We start from the raw sequence: 26549 nt of genomic DNA on the forward strand, positions 1-26549 counted from the left end.
ACTTACCAGAGATTTGATCAATTCATGTTTCATAGGAAGGTGGGGGAGCTGGGTTGGGGAGTGAAGCCAGTGCTGAGGGACCCCAGGGCCCGGGGGGAGGGAACAACACCCTCTTCCCAGGATTACCCAAACTTGAAGATCTTTGGGGAATAAATTAGAGAAGAAATTTTTCTGGACAGAGAATCCCTTCACCTTCCTGGAACTGGAAAGGGGGCGGGAGGGGTGGAGTTGGCTAGACAAGTTTTGGCCTTCTCCCCCAGGAATGTGAAGATGAAGTGAGGACAAAGGTAGCATGATAATAGTTTGGGGGTAAAATGCTATTGCAATATTTATTTCCTAATTCCCTTCTGTCCTTCTTAACAAGTAGACCTTATAAACTGAAGCTTTTGTCTTAGGGGAGAGAAGCCAGAAGAAGCTGTAGCTTTGAGATCCAAAATCCACTCCCAAAAGTCTGACTCAGTGACAAGGTGGGAGAAAGAGGTTTTCTGCTTTCCAAATTTTGGTTTTAAATCTCAAAAGTCAACACGTGGACATCTTGGAGCAGCACTTTTCTGAAGTGAGGATGGATGTGGCATATAAGCAACCTGTCTGCCCCAAAGAGACCAGTGTCCCCAGTTCTTCCAGGAGGGAGACTGGGAGGAATTTGGGCAGAGCTCAGACTCAAGATTGGAACTGGTGGATCCCAGATGACTGTATGGGGATCTCGGAGCCAGAGCAGAGGTGTTTGGGGCTTTGACTGGGCATGTGGCCACTGAACCCTGTGAACCTTGTGGGAACACCTCCTATGCAGTATGAGCTGGGCAGGACGGATGGCCTGGGCCGGGAGACCTGAGGGAGCCTCACAGACACTGGGCCAGTGGACATGTGTACGAAGAGCATGTGTCTGAGTGTGATTATGAGAGAGAGGGAGCATGTATGTGTGTGTATGAGAGTGTGTGTGCACATGAGAGAGAAATGTGTGTGTGTGTGTGTGTGTGGTGACAGGGACATCATGGTATGGAGTAGGAGGGGCACTGGGCATCGGAAAGTTTCCCACACTGGAGTCAGAAAGGACACAAGCTGACTGTGGGTCAGGGCAGGGGAGGGGATGACCGCAGCAGGATGAGGCACACACAGCAGAGGGCACAGGAACCTGACTCCCTTGTCCCAGGCCACTGTCAGGGAGGAGGGACACCCCAAACAGGCAGGTACTGTGAAAGCATCTCATCCTTAACTCCCTCGACACAGTTTAGCTGATAGCCAGCAGCAGACGTAACACGTCAAGAACCAAATTGAACTCAATTGTTCAAAAGAAGAAAATTACAGTTCTGTGAATAGCTTATGGCTCATCACCCCCTTTATGCATGGGTTTAAAAATATCCATGATATATATATCTTATGATCCCTTCTTTGTAGAAAGAAAGCATCATAGAGAAACACCAGAAGGCATGAGATGAAGGGGAAAAGTTAGCAAAGATTTTTTTCATGGTGAGCTGAGGATGTTCTCCACCTTCTCTACCTATATATTTTCTAATTTTCCCAAATTAGCGGGTATTAATTTATTCATGTTTTAAGAATAAAAGTAATACCGAAGCACAGTGGGAAAATTCAAAAGTTAAAAGGCACGTAAGAGGTAAGAATGTAAACATTACAGAGTAAAAGCTCTCTTCTCCTAAAGGTATCCATTGTCAATAGTTTCATGTGATTCCTAGTAGGAAAAAAAAATGCATATGTGTTTCCTGAAGAGAGCATTTATTACTTTTCAAATGGAACAAAAGCCTCTTATTTCTAAAAAAAGAAAGGGAAACACAGAATCTGAAGTTTTTAAGCTAACTTCCCTCTAATGCAAAATGATCCTTTTTCTGTCCTTAAGAAAATGTTTCTTTGCTGTCCTCTCACTATATAGTTTGTGTGGCTTGGGGGTTGGAAAACGATAACTAAAACGTTGTTCAACAAAACTTTGACGAAACAAAGAAAATGCACAACAGAGTTCCTTTTGGAATTCACGTGCAAAAGTGTCCCGTTTGGTAGGCTTTCCTTTCTCTTTTTCTTTATTAATTGTGCTCTCTGCGAGCAAAAATCCCAATCAGTACACTGAAGGAAAAAGAGCATCCTAACTAACTAACTAGGTTAGATGTTAGGGACGTGAGGATGGCTGAAAGCAGAGGCCAGCATTCCTGGGCAGGTATTCCAGGGGTCCTGGCTGAATTCCCAAGGCTGGAAAGGAAGGTTCAGAAATGCAGCCGTGGCCATTAGGAAGTCACTGCTGGGCTGGGACACATAAGAGGGTCATTGATCACGAAGATGAGGCCCTGATGGGGAAGTGAATAGAGGAAGAAGGTTTGGATTGGCCAGGAGGGCTTGGGACGTGGACTTGTTTGAAGACTGTGGCTCATAAGACCTTCAGATTGGACGTGGGAAGAAAGGGATTTGGGCACTGGACCCCCCGCGCGGGTTGTTCTGCCTGTGCTTTGTAAGCTATACCACACACCACACCACACCACACCACGCCACACTACACCACACCACACCACAGCCTGAGACTGAGAGGCTTTCTATGGGATGCCTATTTGCTTTACAGTAGGCTTCTGAGGAAGTAAGACAAAACAAGAGTTAAAATTAAGAGGAAAATGGGAGGAAATAATCATTATGGTATTGAGGCAATTTGGCTAATCTATCCGAGTCAAGAGAACTCATCATTTAGGTTTTATGAGCCTGCAGGGAAATGGGGTGATTTCCCCCTATTGCATTTACTGAAGTACGTGAAAGTAAGGAATTCAGCCACGCGGTTTACAATCTTTGACACTCTAAATGTTTACATAGCATCAAGGTAGGAAGTGAAATAAAATACTAACAGCACCTCAGTCATGGAAAAGCCTGCCTTAGGTTTCAAATACTTGAGGTGCTCAGTGGCCGCTTTGCAGGAGAAAACTACAGCAGGAAATAATCCCTCCCACATTCATGGAAGCCAAGCACTTGAGTCTTATAAAGAAAATTCAATACAAAGGGGTCTGATGGCATTTATCCTTATTATTAAACACTTGCACAATGGACATTTGATGAAGACTATATATTAGAAGATTTTTAATTTTTAATATTTAAATGACATACAAAATGACTACTATTACATTATTAAAACAAAGAATAGCATGATACATACTCTCTTCCATAATATTTTGGTCTGTTCTCCACCTATATTAAAAAAAAGGAAAATATTAATAATGCATTTGAATTCAAATCAGAGACATAAAAATGCTACTCAAATGAACATAGCTAATCCTGGTAGTAATTTTATTACAGTTTTTATTCCCCAAATCAGAGATCCATGAAACCACAGAGTTAGCCAACGCATTCCTCTATCTTGGATAGGATGATGTAGAATCATCATATTTCTCTAATCATTAGGCTCATTCTCCACCCAAACCCAATCACCCAATAAAAGAATTTTCAAAGGAAACAAAGAAAAATATTAAGAAATTTATAAAGATATTACAAGACATCATCCTGAAAAATAAAATGAATAAAACTTCAATCTTCATCCAACTGTTCCATTAGGTATTTATAATAAGAATAAGAAGTGCACCTGGATTTAAAGTTTCATTTGGTCTCTTTCCAGATAAAATCAATATTCTTATTTTTAAACAAATGGCGAATGGTCTAAAATTCACTTAATGCCAGAGGTACAAGATACAGAGGACAAGATTTGTCCTTGACTAAAGGACATAAGTTTGACTTGACTAAAAATCATAAGCATCCCAGAAAATATTTTTCAATCACATTTTGAGCTTGGGGATTATCACACTGGATTTTTATCAACTATATATGATAATCTACTTCCATAAGAACTTTGTTTTCTTGTGTTCATGGTGTTAGAATGGGTAAGAAATGAACATGAATTCTCATGCTCAGCTTTTGTTCTTCTAGCCTAACTCCAGGGACACTGAAGATATAGGAGAGCCACATTGAGTTATGGATTCTCATTGAGGCTTATGGCAGCAAGTTTATGTTTATTTACTAGAGTAGAATGGGAGTCTAGTAGCCCTTTCTTTGTCGTCATTTCTGTCCACAATCAAATGGGCAGTTTTCTCAGCAGGGCTCACAGGCACAGTGGTAGGATTTCAAGGTACTGGGCAGTTTCCTGGCTCCCTCCATCCTCCAAAGGATGCAGGGGATCTGAGAGGGCATTCAGGAGCCATGGAGCAGAGGAAAAGGCTCAGAAAGGGGGAGTCAAGGACCATATTCACAAGCCTGCCTTGGACAAGCCTCACTGGCATAAAAATCATCATCTAGACACGTCTGAATATATGTTCACTCTTCTGTGCATTTCACATTTGAAAAGCACTGAACCAAGAGAGGGTATTCATAACTCTTAATCTTCAAGGTCTGAAGTCTGCTCAGTGTCATTTACAAAGGAAGATCTAAATAATATCATTAATAGAAGCACGAAGTGTGTAAAAGACACCTTGTTATCTGAGTGTGCTGTTACTCTACATGCTGGTAAGCTTTTTAATATGAGTTGAATATTTTGCCATTTATATCATTCTATTAGCTTTCAAAGTTCTTTCATACTTTTATGATACTGTAGATATGTATCTGCAACACCAACATGCCATAGAAGAAATTTAAACCAGAAAAGTCAGTGGAAGTAAATAATATACAATGGGTAAGATAGCTCTCCAATCTTTGAGAGTCAATATTCCATTCCTTTGAAATGATTCCCTGTATATAAGGACAACTTTATCTCCATCTTTTTGGCTGAGCCATAATACACATTTGCAAATCTGGGTGTAGCTCCCAGCCCCATTCCCCACTTCTCTCCTCTTATCTCCCCCAAGGGGAAGAGTAATTCATCTGACTTCCCAGCTGGACAGCATGGGAGATAGAGCCTACTACTAACTCCTGGCATGCAAATAAGTAGTTCATGAATGTTGAATTTGACTCTGAAGAAGACAACAGATTGCTTTCAGTTCATTAATCAATCATAAAAATATACGGCATGCTTACTATGTTCAGGGCTCTGTGTTCAGCCCTGTCATCACTCATGAAACGATAACCTCACAGGTGTGGAGAGGAAAGGTCTGAGCTGCTCAGGGGTGTTCTGCATTTGCAGCAGAGGAAACCAACTTGAGAAATCTAACATAGGCCCCCAAATAGAAAAGTCAGTATTTATGGTGCCTTGAGGGATACGAAGTAAGATCCTGCCTGGAGGACAGTTTGATCTAATTGAGGGACAAATCTGCGTATGAAAACCACAAGACCATACAAAAGCACTGAATTGTGTGGGACAGACCACACATGAAATAGAGCCTGGAATAGATCCAAATATTGCATGGATGTATACTAAAATATTACTTTGTTTATCTGAAATTCAAATTGAACTAGGCATCCCGTTTTTATTTCTTTTTTCCTAAATCTGGCAACCCTACCTAGGAAGAGAGGAAAGGTGAAAGTCAGAGGCAGTGAAGAGAGAGGATGTGGTCATTCATCGGGTCACTGCTCCCCCTTGCTTAGGGCTGTTTTGAGAGCAGTCTGATTCAGTCTTGGATGCCTTTGTTGTCTCTGCCTTTCTTAAAGATAATATAGCTGTCCTTGTTAAAGTGAGAGAGATAGTGGCTGGGATTAAAACAACAACAAACAAACAAAAACCTATTCTTTTCCTAAACTTTTCGCTCACAGGGGTCTAAACATAGTCTCTCTCTCCACACTTCACTAAGCTTTTAACCAGTCAAGAGCTTAAATTAAGTTAAATGGCCCTAGAAAAATCACAGAACATCCACATGTTTTCAAGGTGGATAATAGATCCAGACAAGCTGAGCATCAGGACTCCTAGGAACGAAGGACCTGACTAGACAGACTAGTAACCTCTACACTGTGACCCAGTAATACCCGGAGGAAGCTTGACTCAGTCCCCAGGTGAGGCTCTGTGTCAGCCACTGGGAGAATAGGACTGACCTATGAAATGTGGATTGATTAAAGAAGATGTAGCACTGAATTTCAGTTTCCAATTGTACGAGATTCTCTTCAGTGAACGAGACAGAAGACAGTTGATAAATAAAGAGTAAGGCAGCTCAGAAGCTCCTCTCACATTCTCATTGAAGATTATCTTTGTTAAAATCAAGCACTTGATCAAAAAATAGAGGGCTAATTTAGGTAGTCACATGGATTCAGCAAGGGGCAAAAATGTAACAAATCCCAACATGAAAGAAGGTTGGTTCTGGAGCATTCCTGCCACTGATTATCTCAGGACAACAACTGGAGTTGGACAGCCCATCACCTTGGTGAACCTGGTCACTGTGGAGATGACTAACAGAAATTGGATCTGCAATGCCTGCTCTTGGGATTTAGTGCTCCAACTCCAAGAAGTGAAAGAAGCCCACCATTTTAAGAAAACAAAACAAAAAAATCTAATAATTTGTGGATATATTGCTGAACCCTAAAATACTGGATCCTTAGATGATCTACCTGGCTCAGAAAGGAATACCTCTCTACGGAAGAACACCGAGCAGATGATCAGTGAAAAAACAAACACATGAAATGGGTCTTCCCAAAGCACAGGTATTCGGTATATCTGGTATAACCATGCAGATTCTTTTTAAAAATATAATTGAAGATTTTATTCTACATAAGCATCATCTATGGGAGGATAGTGCCCCAAGGTGGGCAATACTTGCCATTGATGTCAATGTTGATCATAACATTTTGGAATTCTTCTTTTGGAACTTTCTTAAGACTTATCACGCTTTCTCTTGAATATCCTTACAGCTGCCTTTCTCAAAGTGTGGTCTGATCTTTCAAAACAGAAACTTCAGTATACTTATTAAAGATAACAGATTAGGAACCTACTATTACTCCCTCCTTTAGACCAACTGAACCAGAATTACTGAGGGGGGTGCTGCTATTTGATTAAGCTCTAGATAATGCTTAAGCGTACACTAAAGTCAGAATCACCAGTATATGGAAACAACATATCATTTTTTGAGTTGAGAGTGGCTGTTATTTCAGCAAACAGGCAGAAGTTATTCAGAGCCAAATTCGGTAAAAAGGGAAGTGATCCAACCAGGAAATACATTTGAGACAAAAATGAGAGGCATGATCCTAAGATAATAAAATCTGTACTGTATCCTGTTCTGAAAGTATTTTTTTTTTTTTTTTAAGATTTTATTTCTTTATTTGACAGAGAGAGCCACAGCGAGAGAGGGAACACAAGCAGGGGAAGTGGGAGAGGGAGAAGCAGGCTCCCCATTGAGCAGGGAGCCCGATGTAGGGCTCGATCCCAGGATCCCGGGATCATGACCTGAGCCGAAGGCAGACGCTTAACGACTGAGCCACCCAGGCGCCCCCTGAAGGTATTTTAGAAGAGACATTCCCAACATTCTCTGAGCAATGGGACCTCAGCAGAAATAAAACATGGCTTCCCAAGATGATGGACTGGAAAGGGACCACACTCACATAATATACGTGTTAAAGTAAAATCTATTTTATGACTTTACAGTCACACCTCAAATATAATTATTGCCAGTACTGTGACTACTGAAAATGGTTTTAGTCCCGGCTAATCCTGTTCATACCCTCCACACACCGTGTTCCTACTGATCTACAGCCAATGCAAATGTTATGGCTTCTTGCCGGAGGGTCTCATCACCCCACATTCATCCGATGCTCCAATCAAACAGAGTTACTTGCAGTTCCATAATTTGCTCTCTCCAATATGTCCCCTGTTTTTCATGTTCTTATTTAAAGATTCTGAACTTTCTTTTAATAAAATAGGGGCAGATCACGTGATGGTTGAAAGGGCAGGCTCTAGATTCACACTGTCTGGCTTTGATGCCAAATCTGTGTATCCACAAGCAAGTTACTAATCTCTCCGTTCCTCTGTTTCCTCATCTTTAAAATGGACATGATAATAAAAGTACACCTGCCTCATGAGTTGTTGTAATAATTAAATGAGTAAATACGTGCAACGTGCTTTTAGCAGTGGTTGGGACACAGAGCAATTCAATGATAATTAGCTATTACTGGTATCCAGAAAGGGCCTCCCTGCACAGGAAGAAAAGTTAGGCCATTCTTTTTTTTAATTATTTATTTTAAAATTTTTAATTCAAGTATAATTAACATACAGTATTATATTAGGCCCATTCTTTTCTGTGCTCTCACAGCTCTTTTTATATTTTAAAATATATACTTGCTCATTTCTTCTCTAACTACTTTATGAGTTTTTCGAAGCAGCAATTTTGGTCTTCATCATTATATTCCCAGGATTTTGCCTCTGGTCTGGCACAGAATGAGTGTAGTTCTCTGAATCTAATCCACTCTTAAAAATGCGTCAGGCAGCAAAGTGTCAAACAACAAGAGCCTATATCCCATTATTTTAAACAGAAAAAAGTAATTTATGCAAAAATATCGATTTCCCAAATATTACTAAAATGCCTTTAAGTAACTATATAACAATCTGATAAGGATTTCTGCCTACTATAAAATATTTAAAGCCCAATTACATAGTTGTTTAACACTTAACAGAGTAATTAACAGGTATATTGGTATGTAGTCCACTGCTGAAGAGAATAGGAACCTCATTATCCTATACTGAGCAGGTACTATAAAAAAATACTGTCTGGGTTAGACCTGCATTGGTAGTGCTCCCTGGTATCTGGCCTAAACAAATACCAAAGGGCTAATCCCTCAGGGAAAAAGTAGAGAGAATTATGGATATCATGTGCAATGTGCTTAAACACAAAACCAGGTCGATCAGGAGAACAGAGATACTCGAGAAGCCCCCTTCCGTCTCCTAGCTCCCTGCTCCTCAAAGCGTGATCCTGGGACCGGCAGCACTGGCCTCACCTTGGAGCTTGTTAGGAATGCAGCATCTGTGTTTCGTAGGGAAGTCATGGGCGCATGAAAGTTTGAGAAGCTGCCTATGCACATGAGAACGTATCATAGCAGGTGAGAACTTGTTATAGCAGGTTTTTGGCCAGGAGAATGATTTTGGCTAAAACTTTCTGTTGAGTTGCTATAGCAGATATTCTGATAGAGAGTGTTTGGAGAGCAAAGGATGCCTGTGCTCATTACATGTTTGCGGAATGAGGCAAAGATTATGAAGGCAGAGCCCTGGTGTCAATTCAATTGCTGTGTGACCCTGAGTAGGTTATTAAACTGCTTTGCATCTCATTTTCCTCAATTTCCAATAAAACTGGGGTTATAAAAATGTACTATTTTAATAAAGCTCAGATGAGATAATGCACGTAAAGAACTGTAGGGCTGGGAACATCATGGTAATAGGTTAGCATTTACGCAGTGCCCACCCTGTGCCAGCAACTGTCCTTAGGCTTTCACATGTGTGTCTGTCTCACTGAAGTCCCCAAACAAACCTATGAGGTAAGTGAGTGCCATTATTTTGTAGACAGCCGCTAAATAACTAGCCTGAGGTCATGGAACTGGGAAAGGGCTTCAGACCCAGCACAGACACCTTGAACGACCGTGATTCCCAGCTTCTTCGGAGTAAATACCAACCAATGCGGATGCCTTTGTTGGCAGGTGCACAATTCCCCACTTTGGTCACATATTAGATTATCTGAATTGTCCTTAACTTTTCTTTGCCAGGATTGAACACTCTAAAATCTCTTTGGAATGAACTGAGTTCTGTCCATGAGTTAACAAATGAGAATTTATCATAAATTTGCCTACATGTAGTGATACTTTGGGTCTCTCAACTGTTTCCCTGTAATTTAAAATTTTATGTATTCCCAGCTACCTGGTTTATTTTCCAATTTATTCTTCTAATTTTAAGGAATAATTCTCAGCATTTTGCAAAGCTTGAGAGAACAGGAGGGTGACAGCTGCATAGTGAGAGACAGGAAGCATAATCCTTAAATGAGTTTGCTTCATAGTCAGATTATCATTGCCTAGATAAACACAAGTTCTTTTATATTCAACACAAAGACATTTAAAGGATATTGTGAGTCCTCTGTAAACAAGGTTTCCAATTATTGAAAAAACAAAGCTTTTATAATCCCTCAGCAGCTGGTATATGTTAAGTTTTTACTTAACAGAAATAATTTTAAAACCCAATTTAGCAACCTCCTACACCGGGCAGTTAGACTTCTGAATTTTCTGAGATACAGATCAAGTTCAGGAGAAAAGGCTTTGATGGGGGGATTTATATTGGTGATGTTGGGCACTTTTATCCAGAAAAAAAAAAAATACGGATAATTCCCTTCTAATTAAAAATCAAAGTTTTCTATTGAAAAGGACAGAAAGAAAATGCAAGTACTGAGATTTATATTCTTATAGTCAAAGTGCATAGTATACAATGAAAATTGAGCAAACTTTAAAATCTCCTGTTTCTTTTCATCTAGAAGCGAAGGCCTTCTTTTTCTTTACGGCATTACTTTAAGGCTTCTAGAATTCTGATGGGGCACTGATGGGGTAAATCCCTTCCTGTCTTGACTGCAATGTATTATAGAAATATCTACTGGCTGGTCTTTCTGTAATAAACCTCCTTAAAATGTTACCAATGGCTTTCCAAAGTTCTGTAAGTAGATACAAGTCAGGCACTTTAATAACCCGGCGTAAATATTCTGCTAATTTATAGAGGTACACAGTATATCAGATTAGGGGTGCTCAGGACCAGAGCAGTTCCCATTCATTTAGTTTGTTTTGTCTCCTTTTTTTTTTTTTCAGATTTTCCCAGGAATTGTGATGTAAAAATCAGTCATAATATTAGAACAAATAAGAAGTAAAAGAATTTTCTTAGGCCAGTGGTTCTCAACTGGGAGGGTGGGTGGTGTTTTTGTTCCCCGGCGGATATTTGGCAATGTCTGGAGACAGTTTTGATTGTCACGAGGGAAGGGTGCTGGGTAGAGTCCAGGGATGTTGGTAAAATCCTGCAACACACAGGACAGCCCCCACCCTCTCCTACAATAAAGAATTATTCCAGCCAAAATATCTATGGTGCCGAGCCTGAGAAACCCTGTTTTAGACAAGAAAGAACTTTGGACTCATGAACATTCCCAAGAAAGATTATTCAAAAAATTTTTTGGACCAAAACACAAACAAGCAATAAATACTTTAAATACACAAAGTAAAGTGGAGTAAAAAGAAGATAAGAGGAAATATTTATGAGAACACTGATAATTTATAAAATTAGCTTTTAAGAAAAGACTGACCCTTCCAACTACTCAGCGAAATAGCTCAGGTAAATACCAAACTGAATGGACCAAAGTCTTAATAAGATAAAGAAGGAAACCCCCGTTCCTCCCTTGAAAAAACTGTAAACAACCTGAAATACAGAAAATATTAAGAAAAAAATTTAAGTTATTACTTGAGAGTAACCATCCATGCTATGCATACATGTGAACTAATGTTTAAATCCCTTACTGCTATGGGATTTCATGCCTCACAGCATGTTCCTTTGAAACTCTGCCCTGATCACTGGGTTGGAAACAAAACTTCCACCGCACATGGCTTCCCCAGTCCCAGAGGAACCTCTCTGCCCCGGGGAGCTGAATGGCTGGCTGTCCAATACCTTAGCAGTGTCCTGAGGTTTCATTATATAAGCAACCATACAAAATATTCATCATAAAAGAGGAAGGTGAATTACCCAAATTAGCCGTGTTTGGATTTGAAAAATAATAGCAGGGCAACTACACCCAGACACGCACATTCAAATGCCCCACCTCGCACATCAGCCCTTTTGTTCCTGGCTCTGGTTTTCTCCAAGCTCAGGCCTACTGACACTGACTTAGAACCTGGGAGGGCAGGGCTTGGGAGGAGCAGAGCAGGATCCAACACTTAACAGGCACCTTCAATATGTGTGCTACAGTTCTCCAAAAAGGCAAGTCACACAGCACTTGATATTCCCTTTTTGCAGATGAGGAGAGAAAAGCCCATACGGTTGGATTACTTGAAGATCACACAGTGGCATGGAGAGGAGATCCAAACCAACACCTGATGGATGCCGAAGTCCATAGTCTTTTTTTACACCAAAAGGAAGGGAAATTGTCCACGGGACAACAGAGGTGATGCACTCAGGAAAATCATTGATTCTGCTACAATAAATAGGTGGATTGACCCCCAAATTGTTAGACTCATAAAAGTGCCCATTCTGGAGACCTGTGTGAGCTGACTCACCAGCAGATATTCTATTACGTGTGATGGCCAACCTCCTTTACTCTTCATCCCTCCGAATGGTACCACCAGATCATCATCCATCCACCTACTGCCCAAGCTAGAAACTGACATCCCAGACTCCTTCCTCTCTCCCAATCCCACCTGTATTCTGCCACTAAATCCTGCCCATTGTATGTAATTCCTTACTCTTGAAATGGTCTCTTTCTTTCCATGTCCACTATACTATCTATTCACCTGAACCCTTGTAATAGTCTTTTCACAGGTTTTCCCGTCTATACTTTTATCACTCTCCAATCTGTCTTTCATACTAAAGTCAGAAAATGCAAATCTCATCAAGTTCTCTGCTCAGAATTCTTCACTGGCTCCCCATTGCCAAGTAGTCAAATCTACACAACTCAGTGAGTCCATCCCAAACCACCCTACTTATAAGTGGGACCTCTTCACCTTGGCATACCCCCTCTCTATTTTCTGCCTTATTTTTTCCCATGACACTTGTCATCATCTGAGATACTATGTATTTTACTTGCATGTTTATTGCCAATCTTTTTCTTTCAAATGGAAACTACACAAGGATAGAAACTTTTATGGTTTGCTTATTGCTATTATCCCGAGTCTAGAACACAGCTGACACATGGCAGGTGCTCGATAAATATTTGTTGAGTGAATAAATGAATGGCAGACAGGATTTTCTAGCATGGTCTTGCTTGTGTATCCAGAATATGTCCCGACCAGCACACACACTCTTGCCCTCCACATCCTTATTCCCCAATTCTTTATGTTCCTGCCACAGAGATCCTTGTAGTTTCTGAAACACATCCTGTTTAGTCATACATTCCAATCATTCTTTGGATGGGATATTTCCTCTGCTTGGAATTCTAATACTTGCTCTCCAACCCATCTATGCCTTAACCTGGCAAAATCTCACTGATCTCAAAAATAAGGGGAAATTGTCTTTTTATTTATTTATTTTTCAAGTATAATTAACATGCAGTGTTACATTAGTTTCAGGTGTACCATATAATGATTCAACAATTCTGTACATTCCTCAGTGCTCATCACAATAAGTGTACTTTTGATCCCCTTCATCTATTTCACCCATCCGCCACCCGCTTCCCCTCTGGCAGCCACCAGTTCTCTATATTTAAGAGTGTTTTTTGGTTTGTTTTGTTTATTAAATTCCACATATGAGTGAAATCATATGGTATTTGTCTCTCTGATGGACTTATGTCACTTAGCATTACACCCTCTAGATCCATCCACATTGTTGCAAATGGCAAGATTTCATTCTTTTTTATGGCTGAGTAATATTCCATTGTGTATATACACCACATCTTCTTTATCCATTCATCTATTGATGGGCACTTGGGCTGCTTCCATCTTGGCTATTGTAAATAATGCTGCTATAAACATAGGGGTACATGTATCTTTTCAAATTTGTGTTTTTGCATTCTTTGGGTAAATACCCAGTAGTGGAATTCCTGGGTCATATGATAATTCTAATTTTAATTTTTTGAAGAACCTCCATTCTGTTTTCCACAGTGGCTGCACCAGCTTGCATTCCCACCAATTGTGGATAAGTGTTCCTTTTTCTCCACATCCTTGCCAATGCTTCTTATTTCCTGTGTTATATATATATATAATATACAAAAGGAATATTACTCAGTCATAAAAAAAGAATGGGATCTTGCCTTTTGAGACAATATGAACGAACCCAGAGGGTATTTTGCTAGGTGAAATAAGTCAGACAGAGAAAGACAAATACTATACAATTTCACTTACGTGTGGAATCTAAAAAACAAAACAAATGAATAAACAAACAAAAAGCAGAAACTGATCCGTAAATACAGAGAACAAGTTGATGGTTGCCAGAGGTGGGGGGGGGGGGAGGGGATGGACAAAATGGGTGAAGGAGAGTGGGAGATACAGGCTTCTGGTTATGAAATGAATAACTCATGGCGATAAAAGGTACAGCGCAGGGAATATAGTCAAGAGTATTATAATAGCGTCGTATGGTGACAGATGGTAGCTACCCTTGTGGTGAGCATAGCATAATGTATAAACTTGTTGAATCACTATATTTTACACCTGAAACTAATGTAACATAGTATGCTAACTATACTTCAATAAAAATAAATAAATGGATAAATAAATATGTAAAAAAAGTAAATATGAGGTAAAATGCTGCCATCTTGGGAAAATCTTTCCTGGCTGCCTCAAACCAGCTTAGGTATTATTTCTTATCCTCCCTTTGAACTAAAGGCCTGAGTTAGGGCCATAATCTTAGTGGAATTGGGATTGTTGGTCTTTATGACCTCTAGAAGTGAGCTCCTTGAGGGAAAGGCTCCTGTCTTTCTCTGTTGTCCTGATACCCAATAGGGTATCTTGCACGGAGCTCTGCTTTAATAGAAGTAATTGATTGTCTGAAAGACAGCTCTGTTGGAGTTGATTCTTGCATGCATGGCAACAATACAACAACAGTAATAATTGCTAATAGTTATTAAGAACTTTTATTGTCCCAAGGCATTATCCTAAGCACTTTCTTCACATATATTAACCCATTCAATCCTCATGACTATCTAGTAGGTAAGATCTATTACAACCATTTACAAAGGATGAATTGGGATAGAGAGAAGCAGAGTAGAAAAGCAGACTATATTATCCTGGGGCTTGGACTCTAGCCATCACACTCTATTGCCTGGAAGTGCATCAGTCCTGCTTCCTGGATCCCTAGAGATGTCCTGCTTCACATATCCTTCCCAAAGCCCTTTCTTTCTATTAAGGTAATTTATTCATATCCTTCCAACTACCCTCTATCCCCCATCTTTTTTTTTTCCTCTAAATTTAGCCAGAATGGATTTCTATTGCTCACAATAGAATCCTAAGTGATATTCCCATTAAATCCCAATCTCCAAGGCTGGAGCCAGGGTAGCTGTAAGGTTTACCAAGCTCTACAGGGAATTCTGACACACATATTAGTACTGGGAAGCACAAATTTGGACAGCAGTTCCAAAACATGGAGAGAATGAATACCTTCCTGGAAGCTTGGGATATCTTCCTAAGGCTTCTATATTGATTTTGACCCAGTCTACATGGATTTTGATCCAATCTATGTGGATTTTGATCCTTTTCTCTCTGTAGGCTTCCAAGAACACCCAAAAGCCTATCTATGGGTGGCACTCATCTCTCTAGCTGGCCCAGAGCATCTTCCCAGCAGCTCATTCTGACCCAGTCTTCGTTGCTACATCTTCCCTGGCACTCATTTCTTGGCTTTCTGTGTTGGCCCCCACCACTCACCTTGAGCCCTCCTTGTGAGGACAACCCAGTTAGGTATACTGCTCTGACTCTGCCCTATTACTGTTGGCTAGGTCTTTGTATTCATCCTCTGGCATCCTGAAGCCACAGCTCCACATAAGATGGCTCTTTCCCTCCATCAAGCCAAATCCCATGGAGGTCAGCCATGTTGGCCAGACTGGCTGGCTGGCCTCCCACCAGGGCAGGAGAATCAAACATGATGGGTCCATCTGTCCATCCTCCTGATACTTCCTACAGAACAACACTGTATTTCAAAAAATCCCAAAAAGGAGAATCAAAATTCGGGACTTAATCATGGATAGAAATTTTAGGCTAACATCTAATCTCATATTCTTCTTGCTTAAAAATACATTTTCCCCCTTCCTTTGGTCTTTGGTGTAGATGAAAACCTGAGACTATTCTCTATAGGATAAGGTTTCCACTATTAAAAGCCATCTCCATGTCACCTAATTGCTTGTTCTTCCTCCCACTAAATAATCCTTGTTCTTTTAACTTTTTTTAATAGATCTTATTTCCAATCCTTAATTCATCTTCATTATTCTCCTTGGAACTCTTTTTAAATTCTCCAAATATCTCTTAGGTTCAAAAAGCTTGAAGTACCCAATAGAATTGAATCAAATCAAGGAAAACTTAATGCTGCTATTAAATTTCTAGGGGGGAAAAAAGATTGGGCGAGTATATTCATTTAATTCCTCATTCTTGTTAGTAAATTCCTTCCTTCAGAACTTAATAGTGTTTGGTTTAAATGGTCCTGTATGTACTTTGGAAAAGGCAAAGAATGCCCATCATTCTCTTTCTTCTCCTCAGTTTTTTTCTCCCTCCTTCTAGAGTAAGAGTATTTCAATCTAAGTATTCAGAGTAAGTATTCAAATGCATGTGTTCCAACTGATGAATAAAATTAATCCACCTGAAGAAAAAGAAAGGCGGACAGAACTAAGGAGATGGTAGAAATGAAAGATTGTCTAGCGAAATGTCCTCAATCTTTTTTGCATTATAATCTTTCTTTGGAGCCACTTTACATGTTTTTTTCCTTCCTAATCATCTCTCCCAAATGGAATTTTAATACTACAGATAGACTGTATGTCTATTTATGTTCTATATGTGTATCTGTGCTTTACACATTAGAAGAGTGTGCTCCCTTAAGAACTGATGTTTCCCCCTCGCCCTTGGGGTTAATATCACCCCGATTGAGAACTCATTGTCTGATGAGATCAGTGGGGCTTTCAGAACGCTTTTAACATTCGTTGTCCCTCCAGGAAGGTGGAATATGTATCTTTGCCTCCTTCTTATAGACAAGAAAGCTGCAGTTCAGAGTGGTAAATTAATTTGCTCACAGTCCTACCCAGGGCTAACAGCAGATTTAGGAAACGCAGTCCCTGCTTTCAGATCCAATACTCATTCCTCTATATGGTGATGATGTCATAAAATCTGGAAGCCTGGTCTCTATTATTTTAAAAAATTACCTAATTTGCATTTCTGAAAGAGGCACTCCCCACTAAAATAATTCCCCATATGGTGATAAATAAGAGTGAAAGTGCCTTATTAATAAATGTCCTTGCTTTTGAATTCTTTTTCTGGTGAATTAGTCCATGTTACAAATCCTTGAGTTAGCTTTATGGTGCTTCCAGCAGCCCTGACACGAGACACACTTGGGCTGTTCAGGGCCGTGCACCCAAGAGATTGTTTTTGTTCCCTGGGCCAGGGCACATCCTGCCATTGCTCTTCTTGCACAATCTTTGTTTTTTCTACTTGACCTTTTATTACGAAAATGTTCATACATACAGAACAACTGAAAACTTCTACAGCAAACACTCATGCACACCACTTAGATTCTATAATATTTGCTGTACTTGCTTTATGACATACCTATTTATTCATCCCTTTGTCCATCCATTAATTCAACTTTTTTAGGGGATGTATGTCATAATAAGTGGCACACATAGCCCTCTTTCCCCAAATGCGTCAGCATGCAAATCATTCATCAGAATTCAATAACATACAGACTTTTCATAGGAGGGTAATACCAGTTTTGTTCTTGAAATTAAAGAACGTAAGTTTGTTTACACGTTCAGGTGGCATTCCCGGATCAACAGATTCTACATGCCTCTTTAATTTCCTGCTTATGGAGTCGGCCACCTTTTCTAACAGGCTACCATTTCTTGATGGGAGAAAGTGGCCACGAGAAAGTTGGAAAAGAGTACCTGCTTATTGTCACTGCCTTGGCCTCGTCCATCAATTTACACGTGTTAGACATGAAGGCCAAAATGTTTCTTAAAATGGCTTGGGATCAAATTCATCCTGAATAACAGGACTAAAATTCCCTCTTTTGCTAACATCTATATAGTGTTTGGGAGATGGTAGAAATTAAAGACCAACGCTTCCCATGTGTAAATGCCAGGCACTGTTAAGTGCTTTACATATATTAACTCACTTTCAAGTTACTTGTAGTGCAACACTAAGGGCTGGCAAACTTTTTCTGGCAAGACCTAGATAGTAAATACTTTGGCCCTTAAGGACCATAGAAGTTGAAACTGTCTGTTTCAAGTACTCAGCTTGCCATGGGAGCATAAAAGTTGCCATAGACAACATGTAAAGGACTGAGCATTGCTGGGTTCCATTAAAACTTGATTTACCAAAATTGTCAACCAGCTATAGTCTGCCAATGCCTCTGCTAGGCTAACAAATGTTAGAGTCTGTTCTTTACAATCGGTGTCAGGACATCTTATCGTTAGCTCAAAACTCAGAGCCCGTCAATGCCTCCAAGGCCTTTTTGTTTAATGGTAGGTCAAATCATCTCTTTGTATTCGTGCCCTTCCGTCTCTTACTGTACTGCGAAGGGAGAGTCATTAATTTTTAATCTATGAGATACTGGGGCCAACTTAAAAATCGAACTGAACTAAGGCGGAAAATGGTTGAAATATACTGTTAAACAGACTAAGACTGAAACACTAAGGGATCTGACCTGCAACCTTGAAATGAAAGGTATTGTGGGAGTATCGTTAAGCATGGTCTTTGAGACGTCACGGAACCCTGAGGACCACAACAAGAGCAAAGGGACAAACCAGAAAAGTGTAATTACAGACTTGGTAGAAATACCCAGGGAGACAGGAGAACGATTCATCAAACAATCGATGTGTAATTACCTAGAAGGACACAAGGTGCTGGATGGCAACCAATATGCCTTTGTCCGGCTGTGCCAAGGCTATTCAATTTCCTTCCAAGTGGATGGGGAGATGACACTGGCTATGTAAAGAAGGAGGAAGAAAGAGATACCATCGCTAAAGTAAAGCTTGCTATTCTGTCCAACAAGACAGGGAGATGCAGTGTACTTAGAGCTAATGTCAAGTGACACTGATTTGTTAAAGGACACAGCCAAAGGTGATGGATTACCAGTGGCTCAGTGTCAGCCTGGAGACGATGAGGGGAGTGGTGGATTGAGGCACGGAGGTGGGGCCAGGAGAGTACCAGTGCTGGACTGACTTTTATTAGCAAATTAGCCACCTACAATCCTGAATTGAGAAATGCTCATGAAGCACACAGAGGATCCACTGAGTGAAGAGACTACCACCTTGGGATATAGAAATGTAATTCAAAGTATTCCTGACATAATGATAATGGATTTGCTATTTCCATTAATGGAAATGTCCATTAAAAGCAAGAGTAAATTATCAAGGATTTGTGCATAGTCACAAGATAAGGAAAACATCTAAAAAGAGCTGGAGTTCATAATAGTATGTACTGAATATGAACAAACATGAGTATGAATCATATTAAAATGGAATTTAAATATTTTTTAATTGTAAACATAGCATAACACTAAGAAGTATAACAATCTGGGGGGTGAGGTGGGTATAAGAAACCAGGCTACATTAAGTACTGACCATACTCATACAAGGATAAATATTTGGCCTCTGCCACATTCCAGGGTATGGGAAAGTTAGACATAGCAAAGAAAGGCAAAAGCAAAATATTTTTTTAAAAGGTAGAAAATAACATCCAGGAGGAAGTATATCTAGACAACAAAAGAAGGCTATGGGGTGACGTGGCATCTACTTTGAAGTCCACGAAGAGTCTAGCACAGTGCTAGGCAAACAGGAAGCATCATCAGGGAACAAAGCATCTTGATTCTTCTATCCTAGAGGCCAGGGAAGGGAGCAGGACATAGAAAACAGAGGGAATAAGAACACTGGTTACAACAGTGGTCCTCACACTTGAGCGAGTGTCAGGATGACCTGCAGGACTTGTTAAAACCCAGATTTCTGGGCCCCATCTTCAGGTTTGTGATTCAGAAGGTCTGGGGTGAGCCAGGGAATCTGCATTTCTGACAAGTTCCCAGATGATGCCGTAGCTGCTCGTCCTGGGACCACAGCTGAGAAGCACTGGGTTAGAAGGCCAGTCCCAGATTTGGTCTGCGTTTGACTCAGACTCTGCCCTCCTGTGCTGCATCCCCTCTCCTCTTGGAATTCCCATGAAGACTGCCATGTGTTAAACTCTAACTCAGCACTCAGGGCACAGCGAGCCCACCAAGTGTGTTAATTCTCATTCCTATGAAAAGACTGACAACACGTAAATAATTCAGCAATATCATTTAGGGTAGTCCCATTAAAATTGGAATGGTCGGAGATTATACCATCCACACTTTTCTGATGGGAAGTAGAGTCAAGCTTACAAATCTGGTTTCAAACATCTCACTGCTTGGTTAGCCAGGCCATACTAGCCTAGGAGAGGAGGCTTGCCCAGGGCCGAGTATGGCTTAACCTTTATCAGCATTATTTCTCAGTTAATGTTTAACCGGGTGAGTAAATGCAAAGCATGTCTTTAAAACTTCACTAGTGCACCCAGGGCTTTGCACCTGGCTCCCCTTCCCGGATAAGCCTGGCCACACCTGAAATTTTGCTGGACCTGACCTCTGAGTCATGGAGCAGACATACTGCGGGTTGCTCTAGATAGCAACTGCTGTGGAAGTGAGATATCTGCTTCCTGTTTGGATGTGTAAGGTTGGCCCTACGAAAGCCAGCACCTCCTCATGACCACTGTGCTATAGTCTGGACCGCCCCACCCTCTGCCCCCACTCCTCATCGGGGAGTGAAGGATCTTGGGTTTTGGCTGTCACAGGTGAGGTAAGGGTAAGAGAGCATGTGCTGTAATCCCTGATGCTCTCGGTTGTTCTTTTCTTCCTACAACAACTAACTACACAATGTAGTATTCCACCTCAAGTAATTCTATAAAGGAATACACATTTTCAAGTTTGATTTTCAGAAATAAAAATCACCCAGAGAGATCAAGGAAGCTTCTCAAGAAATTTTACTTGTTACCAATCACCGTTTAATCTCCCTGTTCATTTTCCTTATTTGGTTTTAAGAAGAAACCTTCCACTTTTGCCTCAATTTATGCTTCAGCATATATATTGTTCTTTGGTGGCTCTCTCCAGTTCAGCCCACCTGTCCCCTTGGCTCAGAGCCCCTGAGTCTCTGAATTCTGTAGCAGCTTGTCCTCAGGAACCCCTTATCCTCTGTTCATGGTATCACTTGGAAATGACTAAATATTTATAGGTGCAAACATGCAGAGTCTGCATTACATTAGAACAAGTTCAAAGTACTCTAAAGAGAGTGACTTCTTTTTTGGAGGGCTATGTGTTTTGTCAGTACTTGTCAATAAGAAGGTTTTTGTTTAAAAAAGCACAAAATTCTTGGTTCTATATTTGGAAAAAATAAAGTTAATCTGTCTAAAATTTTCTCTAACATTCGTTTTATTAGAAGATTGTTCCCCTTGACTACAGTAGGTCTACAACCAAAGCAAGTCAAGCTCACACGAAATCACATCACGAAAAAAACCTGACTGCATTACGGAGTGAGCGGAAAACCTAGGAGAAATATGATGGAAAAAAAGGAGACCAGTGGAGAAAGTCTAGGATAAAAAGAACAGAAATATTTCTTACCAGGGGAGAATAGCCTTCTGATTACTACACAGAAAGCCAATTAAAAGGTAATGGGATTGATTTTTGTTTGTGGCTTGCAAAATCAATCTCATTACTTCAGAGACATACCTTGTCCAAATGTCTTGAATCAGTAGAGTTTTCATGTTCCCCCAAATGCACATAGGTTTAAAACATTTATTTTCAATGAATAAAATAAGAAAAGGGGGAGGATTGTAGAATCGTAGAAAACCTCTCTGAGTTTACTTTAAATCTGATTTGAAATGTACCTAGTTAGTTGAGAATGACATGGTCAATCAATGTGGCTTGTTAAGATCTTCCAGATATGCCTAAGACAAGATAAATGCCTCAAGCTACAAGACTATAAGACTGCAAAACCTAGGTATGGTGAATCAAAATTTTAAAAGCGTAATCATCAAGTGAAATGCTTTTTTAGGCTTAAAAGAACATTTTTTACAAATAAAGGTAGAAGAAAGTGAAATGGGCACACATTTAAGGACACCAAAAAACCAGAGAAAATGGGGCATTGAAAGTGATATTTAAAAAGTGAATACAATTCACTAGAAGGTAAAATAAGGTGTTACTGCAATTTAAGATAAGCCGCTGTCATCTATACTTGGCTTAACTTCTGACGATCAAGAACAAAAAGGTGGTTCTGGTGAATGCTGGAAACCTCAGTTCTACAATTCACTTTTGCATTTAAAAAAAAAAAACAAAACTTTCCAAAATATATTATTCTATGGCAAGAGAGAGAGGAAGTGAAGCTGCATAAAAGGGAGAACAATTTGAAGTAATAGTATGTAGTTTTATTTCCCTTTTCTGAAATTGCTTTTTGAATTGAAATTCACTCCAGCAATTTCAAAAAAGACAAATGACACCAAATCATTTAGTCACAAAAGAATTTCTACTTATTGTGTATTCTTTAGGTAATTCTAGTGGAACTTGACTTTAAATTAGTCATGCACGTAAATCTTGCCATTTTGGCCTTTTGTTAAGGCCAAAAGAAATTTAGAATATTCCAGGAAATAATATTAGTCTGTATTTAAGTAAGAACCTTAACCACTGCCCAAAGGCCAAGTCACTACCCTAATGACAGCATTGGGTAAATCTGATATACTATTAGTAATAGTTTGAGAATTCTAAATTCCTTATGTTAGCAGTCTCTATTTTTTTTTCATCATTTTCATCATTTTACCATGTATTTACTGATTGCCCACTGCTGCTTGGCACTAGGTTCAGTGCTAGGGAAGTCCGTGCAATTATGACCGATGAAGTTTCTGGAGCTTGAATTCCCCTGGAAGGAGATGTATAAGTGACGAGCAAACAATTAAATATGATGGAAATTAGATAGTGTATTAGGTACTACACACAAAATAAATGGGATGATATGACAAAGAAGATCTGATGGTTGGGAGGTGCTATTTTTTTTTTTTTTTTTTTTTACCAGTCAGACTATGTCCTCCTCTTCTTACTCCCCCAGAGGAGAAGAACGATCATCAGCGGCAATGGGCAGCTGCAGAAACAACATCTAGGGCCAGTTTCACGCTCAGAAGAGAGAACCGCGCCATGGAGATGCTAATTTTTATGGGGTTCGGGGAAGGCTTCCGTTATTAGGTGAACTTTGATCTGACATGTGGACATGCAGAGAACATTGGAGAAGTCCAGGCAAAGAGCAGATCTGAAGACCCTACAGTAGCAACGCTGTGGTTTGTTTAATGAACTGGAGCAGAGGTTAGTGGGACTGCAGGGCGGTGCGCTCTGAGAAGAATGGTACAGGTGGGGAAGTGACCGACGCAGGAGCCCCATCGTGGCTCACAGGCAGAACAAGAAGTTTTGCTTTTATTCTAAGAGCAATGGGAAGCTGTTGAAGCTGTTAGGTTTACACTTAATAATGTTGGGCTCGTATTTGGTGAATGGGGTGTGTGTGTGTGTGTGTGTGTGTGTGTGTGTGTGTGTGTGAATGTGGGCTGCAGGGAGAGCGCCAGCAGTGGAAGTGGGGAGATCAGGCAGGAGGCTGTTGACCAGCAATAATCCAGGCAAGAAACGACCACGACCCAAACCACATGGTAGTCATGGAGAAGGAGGAAGTAGGCAAGTGCAAGATACAGCTGGAAGTGAATTTGACAATCGCTAGAGAAAAGGGTGAGGGTGGGAAGAGAGCAGTGAGGTCTCTGAAGTTAGGTGCCATTTAATGGAGTGGGGGGTTCAGTTCTATTTTGAATGTTAGGCTACAGGTGGTGTGGGACATCTACTTGAGGAGGTCGAGTAGGCAGATGGGAACGAGGTGTTTGGGGCCCAGGGGAGAGGGCTTAGCTAGAGGTACACATCTGGGAGTCAACAGTCACAGTTCCCGCCAGACCACCTAAGCACACATTCGGTAATTAACGAATTGCTTACAAAATGACTGATTGATAATTGTCGGAAAGGGCAAGAGAGAATTTTGCATACTGCAAGATGTTTTCAATCTCTTGGCAAGGAGCACTCAGGAAATGCTAGTAGAGTGCCAGGTGCTGTGGCTGCCTGATAAATATTAATTTACAGCAGCAATGAATCTCAAGAAAGCAATGAACTGCTATTTCACTAACTGACCATGCCTGGCTTAATTGGCGCCAGAGCTGTTGTTCAGCTGTTTGTACCCTCTGTTCCTCATCCTCCACATCTTTTTCCTGGTGGTTTAATTCCTGATCCAGGCATCTTGCTTTGTTCTTGATCATTGTCTTTTTGGCTCTAGCTTTCAGAGAACACTGTCATTGCTCTGACTCGGTCCCTAATGAGCATCTCAGAGCCTCCTCTGCGAAGGTTTCTGAATCTGCCTTGAATCATGAACACTGAGTACCTATTATGTGCCAAGCACTATTCTACACACTGGACACATATATGCCATTACAGCACCCCATCAAGTAGACACTGGCCCTTGGAGTACAGGAGACCTTCATCTCCCTGAGAAAGTAAGTGCTTGGCTCTAAGGTAGGTAGTTAGAAAGTGGTAGAGCATGAATTCAAAACAGGTCCAGCTGACTCTGTAGCTGGGCTCCCCTGCCTGGGTTCACAAAGCTCATTGGATTTGGCCTGCTGAATCAGGCTGTCCCCTCCACCCAGCTAGGTCCCCAGCAAAGTCTATTAGGTGGTTGGTATCTATTCACAGCTAGCAAGCATTCAAGTCATGCTGGCCTGCGTCTTTACCTTTGAGCAACAGTGTTCCATATCTCCATAACTACACTCACTTGGTGTCCTCTTGTGAGCCCTTATCACCTTCAATGGGAAGATCCTAACCTGACAGGGGCCCCTAGCCTGGGAGGTTATTAGTCATCAGAGAAACAAAAGAGATGGAGTATGTCGGAGTAACGCAGCTAGGCAGGCTTGCCAGGGACAGGGTGGCTGGAAGCAGAGAGACCGAAGATTAAGAAAGAGGGCAGCAGGACTGTGGGCAGAAGAAAGGCATGGACTCTTAAAAGCTGGCTAAGGGGTGAGATGGCAAAGACAAAAAAAAATCATTAACTCATTGTTCAAAAGAAATAGCCCGTGTGGCGTTATGTAAATGCGTTAATAAAGCTTCAGTCTCTCTGGCCACATCCTCAAACCGAAGGCTTTCCGACTTCATTAGGCTCCCCCCCCCCCCCCTGAGCATGCAGGTGCGCCACAAGGCAAAGAGACATTTGCTCAAACATCGCCTGTAGCAGAGGCAGTGGTTTCACGGTGTCCAAGAGGAGGCCGTGCCTTCGCTTGAAGAAGGCCAAGTCCTGGGAGGCCAAGCAACTCGGGCAGGAATGCCTTGCAGTTAATGTGGCACTGGAGGACAAAGGGAGCTGAAGCTGCTCCTGCTGGCAAGCTTCTAGGCAGCACGTGTTCCGCCAACACGCGCCACCCTTTATCACCTGACACGTGCCTGGCTGGCTGGGCCCCATGCTGCCTGCTGAGGAAATGGAGCTGGTGACTATCCATTTTGGGTGAGGTTTCATAGTAGAGATGGGATGTGGGATTTCTAGAGGCAAGCAACCTACGAGTCCAGCACCAACCGGATCCCTTATTCATGAATCAAACTGGTAATGGTCAAAGGTGAAAAGTTGGTTAAAAAGACAGACAGGAGGGGAAACAGAGCTACACATGCACTATGTTCTTTAGTTATAGCAGATGGTGGTGGCTTGTGGCACACAGCTCTGCTTTGCCAAGATGTCTGTGGCATTGTCTTCCAATGCAAGGGCAACAGTAGAGAGATCTGTGGTCCCTTCGGATCCCCTTGGATGTCTGAAGAGTTTCAGCTGAACCCTACGAAGAGCTTCTGTGAAGCTAATCTGCATCTACCCGTCTCCACTGCCAACATTCCACCTGGCTTAAAGGACAACTGACATGGTTCCAAAGATTTTAAGAAGCGAGGAAGTGCTCTCTCTCCCTCTCTCCCACATACACATACATATGCACATGTGTGCACACACACAGAGGTAAAATAGTAGATCTATCTTTAATTACATACATCATGATTTTGTTCTTTTTTGATATGACACTCAAAGTATCAATGGCCCAGTTCTTTGCTATATTCCTAACACCTAGACCAAAGTCAGAACACAGCAGGCTCTCCATATATACTTGTTGAATAAATGAACAAATAACTATTTACTGTCCCCTTGGGTTTTAAATTCTGGTGCCCAACTTTGCCTGTTGACTTTTTATTAATAGCCCTAGGAAAATCCTTAGTGGTGTTCTAATTTTACAAAACATTCTTTTCCCGGAGACATTTGAATTCCTCTACCTCCCTGCGTGGGCTCTATTTTTTCTCCTGGAGAAGCATTAGACGTAAAATAGGATTAAAGACAATTTTTTTAAAGATTTATTTAAGAGAGAGAGAACATGGGCACGTGCAGGGCAGCAGGGGTTGGGGGGCGGGGCAGGCAGAGGGAAAAAATCTCAAGCAGACTCTGAGCTGAGCACAGAGCCCGATTCAGGGCTCGATCTCACGACCCTGAGATCATGACTTGAGCTGAAACAGAGTCAGATGCTTAACTGACTGAGCCACCCAGATGCCCCAGGATTAAAGGAATTTTTAACAATTTATTTCTTACTTATTCCCTCAAACACTCTATTCCAAGCATCTTATTAAATATTTTGTATTTATCCTATTCTTTCCTAATTTAGATATTGTTGAATAACCAAAGGGCAAAAGTCATCAGGGCTGGTGGCAGGACAAGATCAGACTACCAGAT

The 26549-nt window shown here is 41.0% G+C and overlaps 1 protein-coding gene and 1 pseudogene across 2 annotated transcripts in view; both read right to left on the minus strand.

Moving 5' to 3' along the window:
* CHN2 (chimerin 2) overlaps positions 1–26549 on the minus strand; it is a 292339-nt gene that overhangs the window by 110943 nt on the left and 154847 nt on the right. For both annotated transcript variants that reach the window (XM_032401868.1, XM_032401869.1), the window contains exon 4: positions 3140–3171. In XM_032401868.1, the coding sequence (XP_032257759.1) occupies positions 3140–3171 (32 nt within the window). The remainder of the gene's footprint in view (positions 1–3139; positions 3172–26549) is intronic.
* Positions 22800–22918, minus strand: LOC116631194 (annotated as a pseudogene).

This window comes from Phoca vitulina, unplaced genomic scaffold (genome assembly GCF_004348235.1).
Source record: "Phoca vitulina isolate PV1807 unplaced genomic scaffold, GSC_HSeal_1.0 scaffold4, whole genome shotgun sequence".
NCBI classification, from domain to species: Eukaryota; Metazoa; Chordata; class Mammalia; order Carnivora; family Phocidae; genus Phoca; species Phoca vitulina.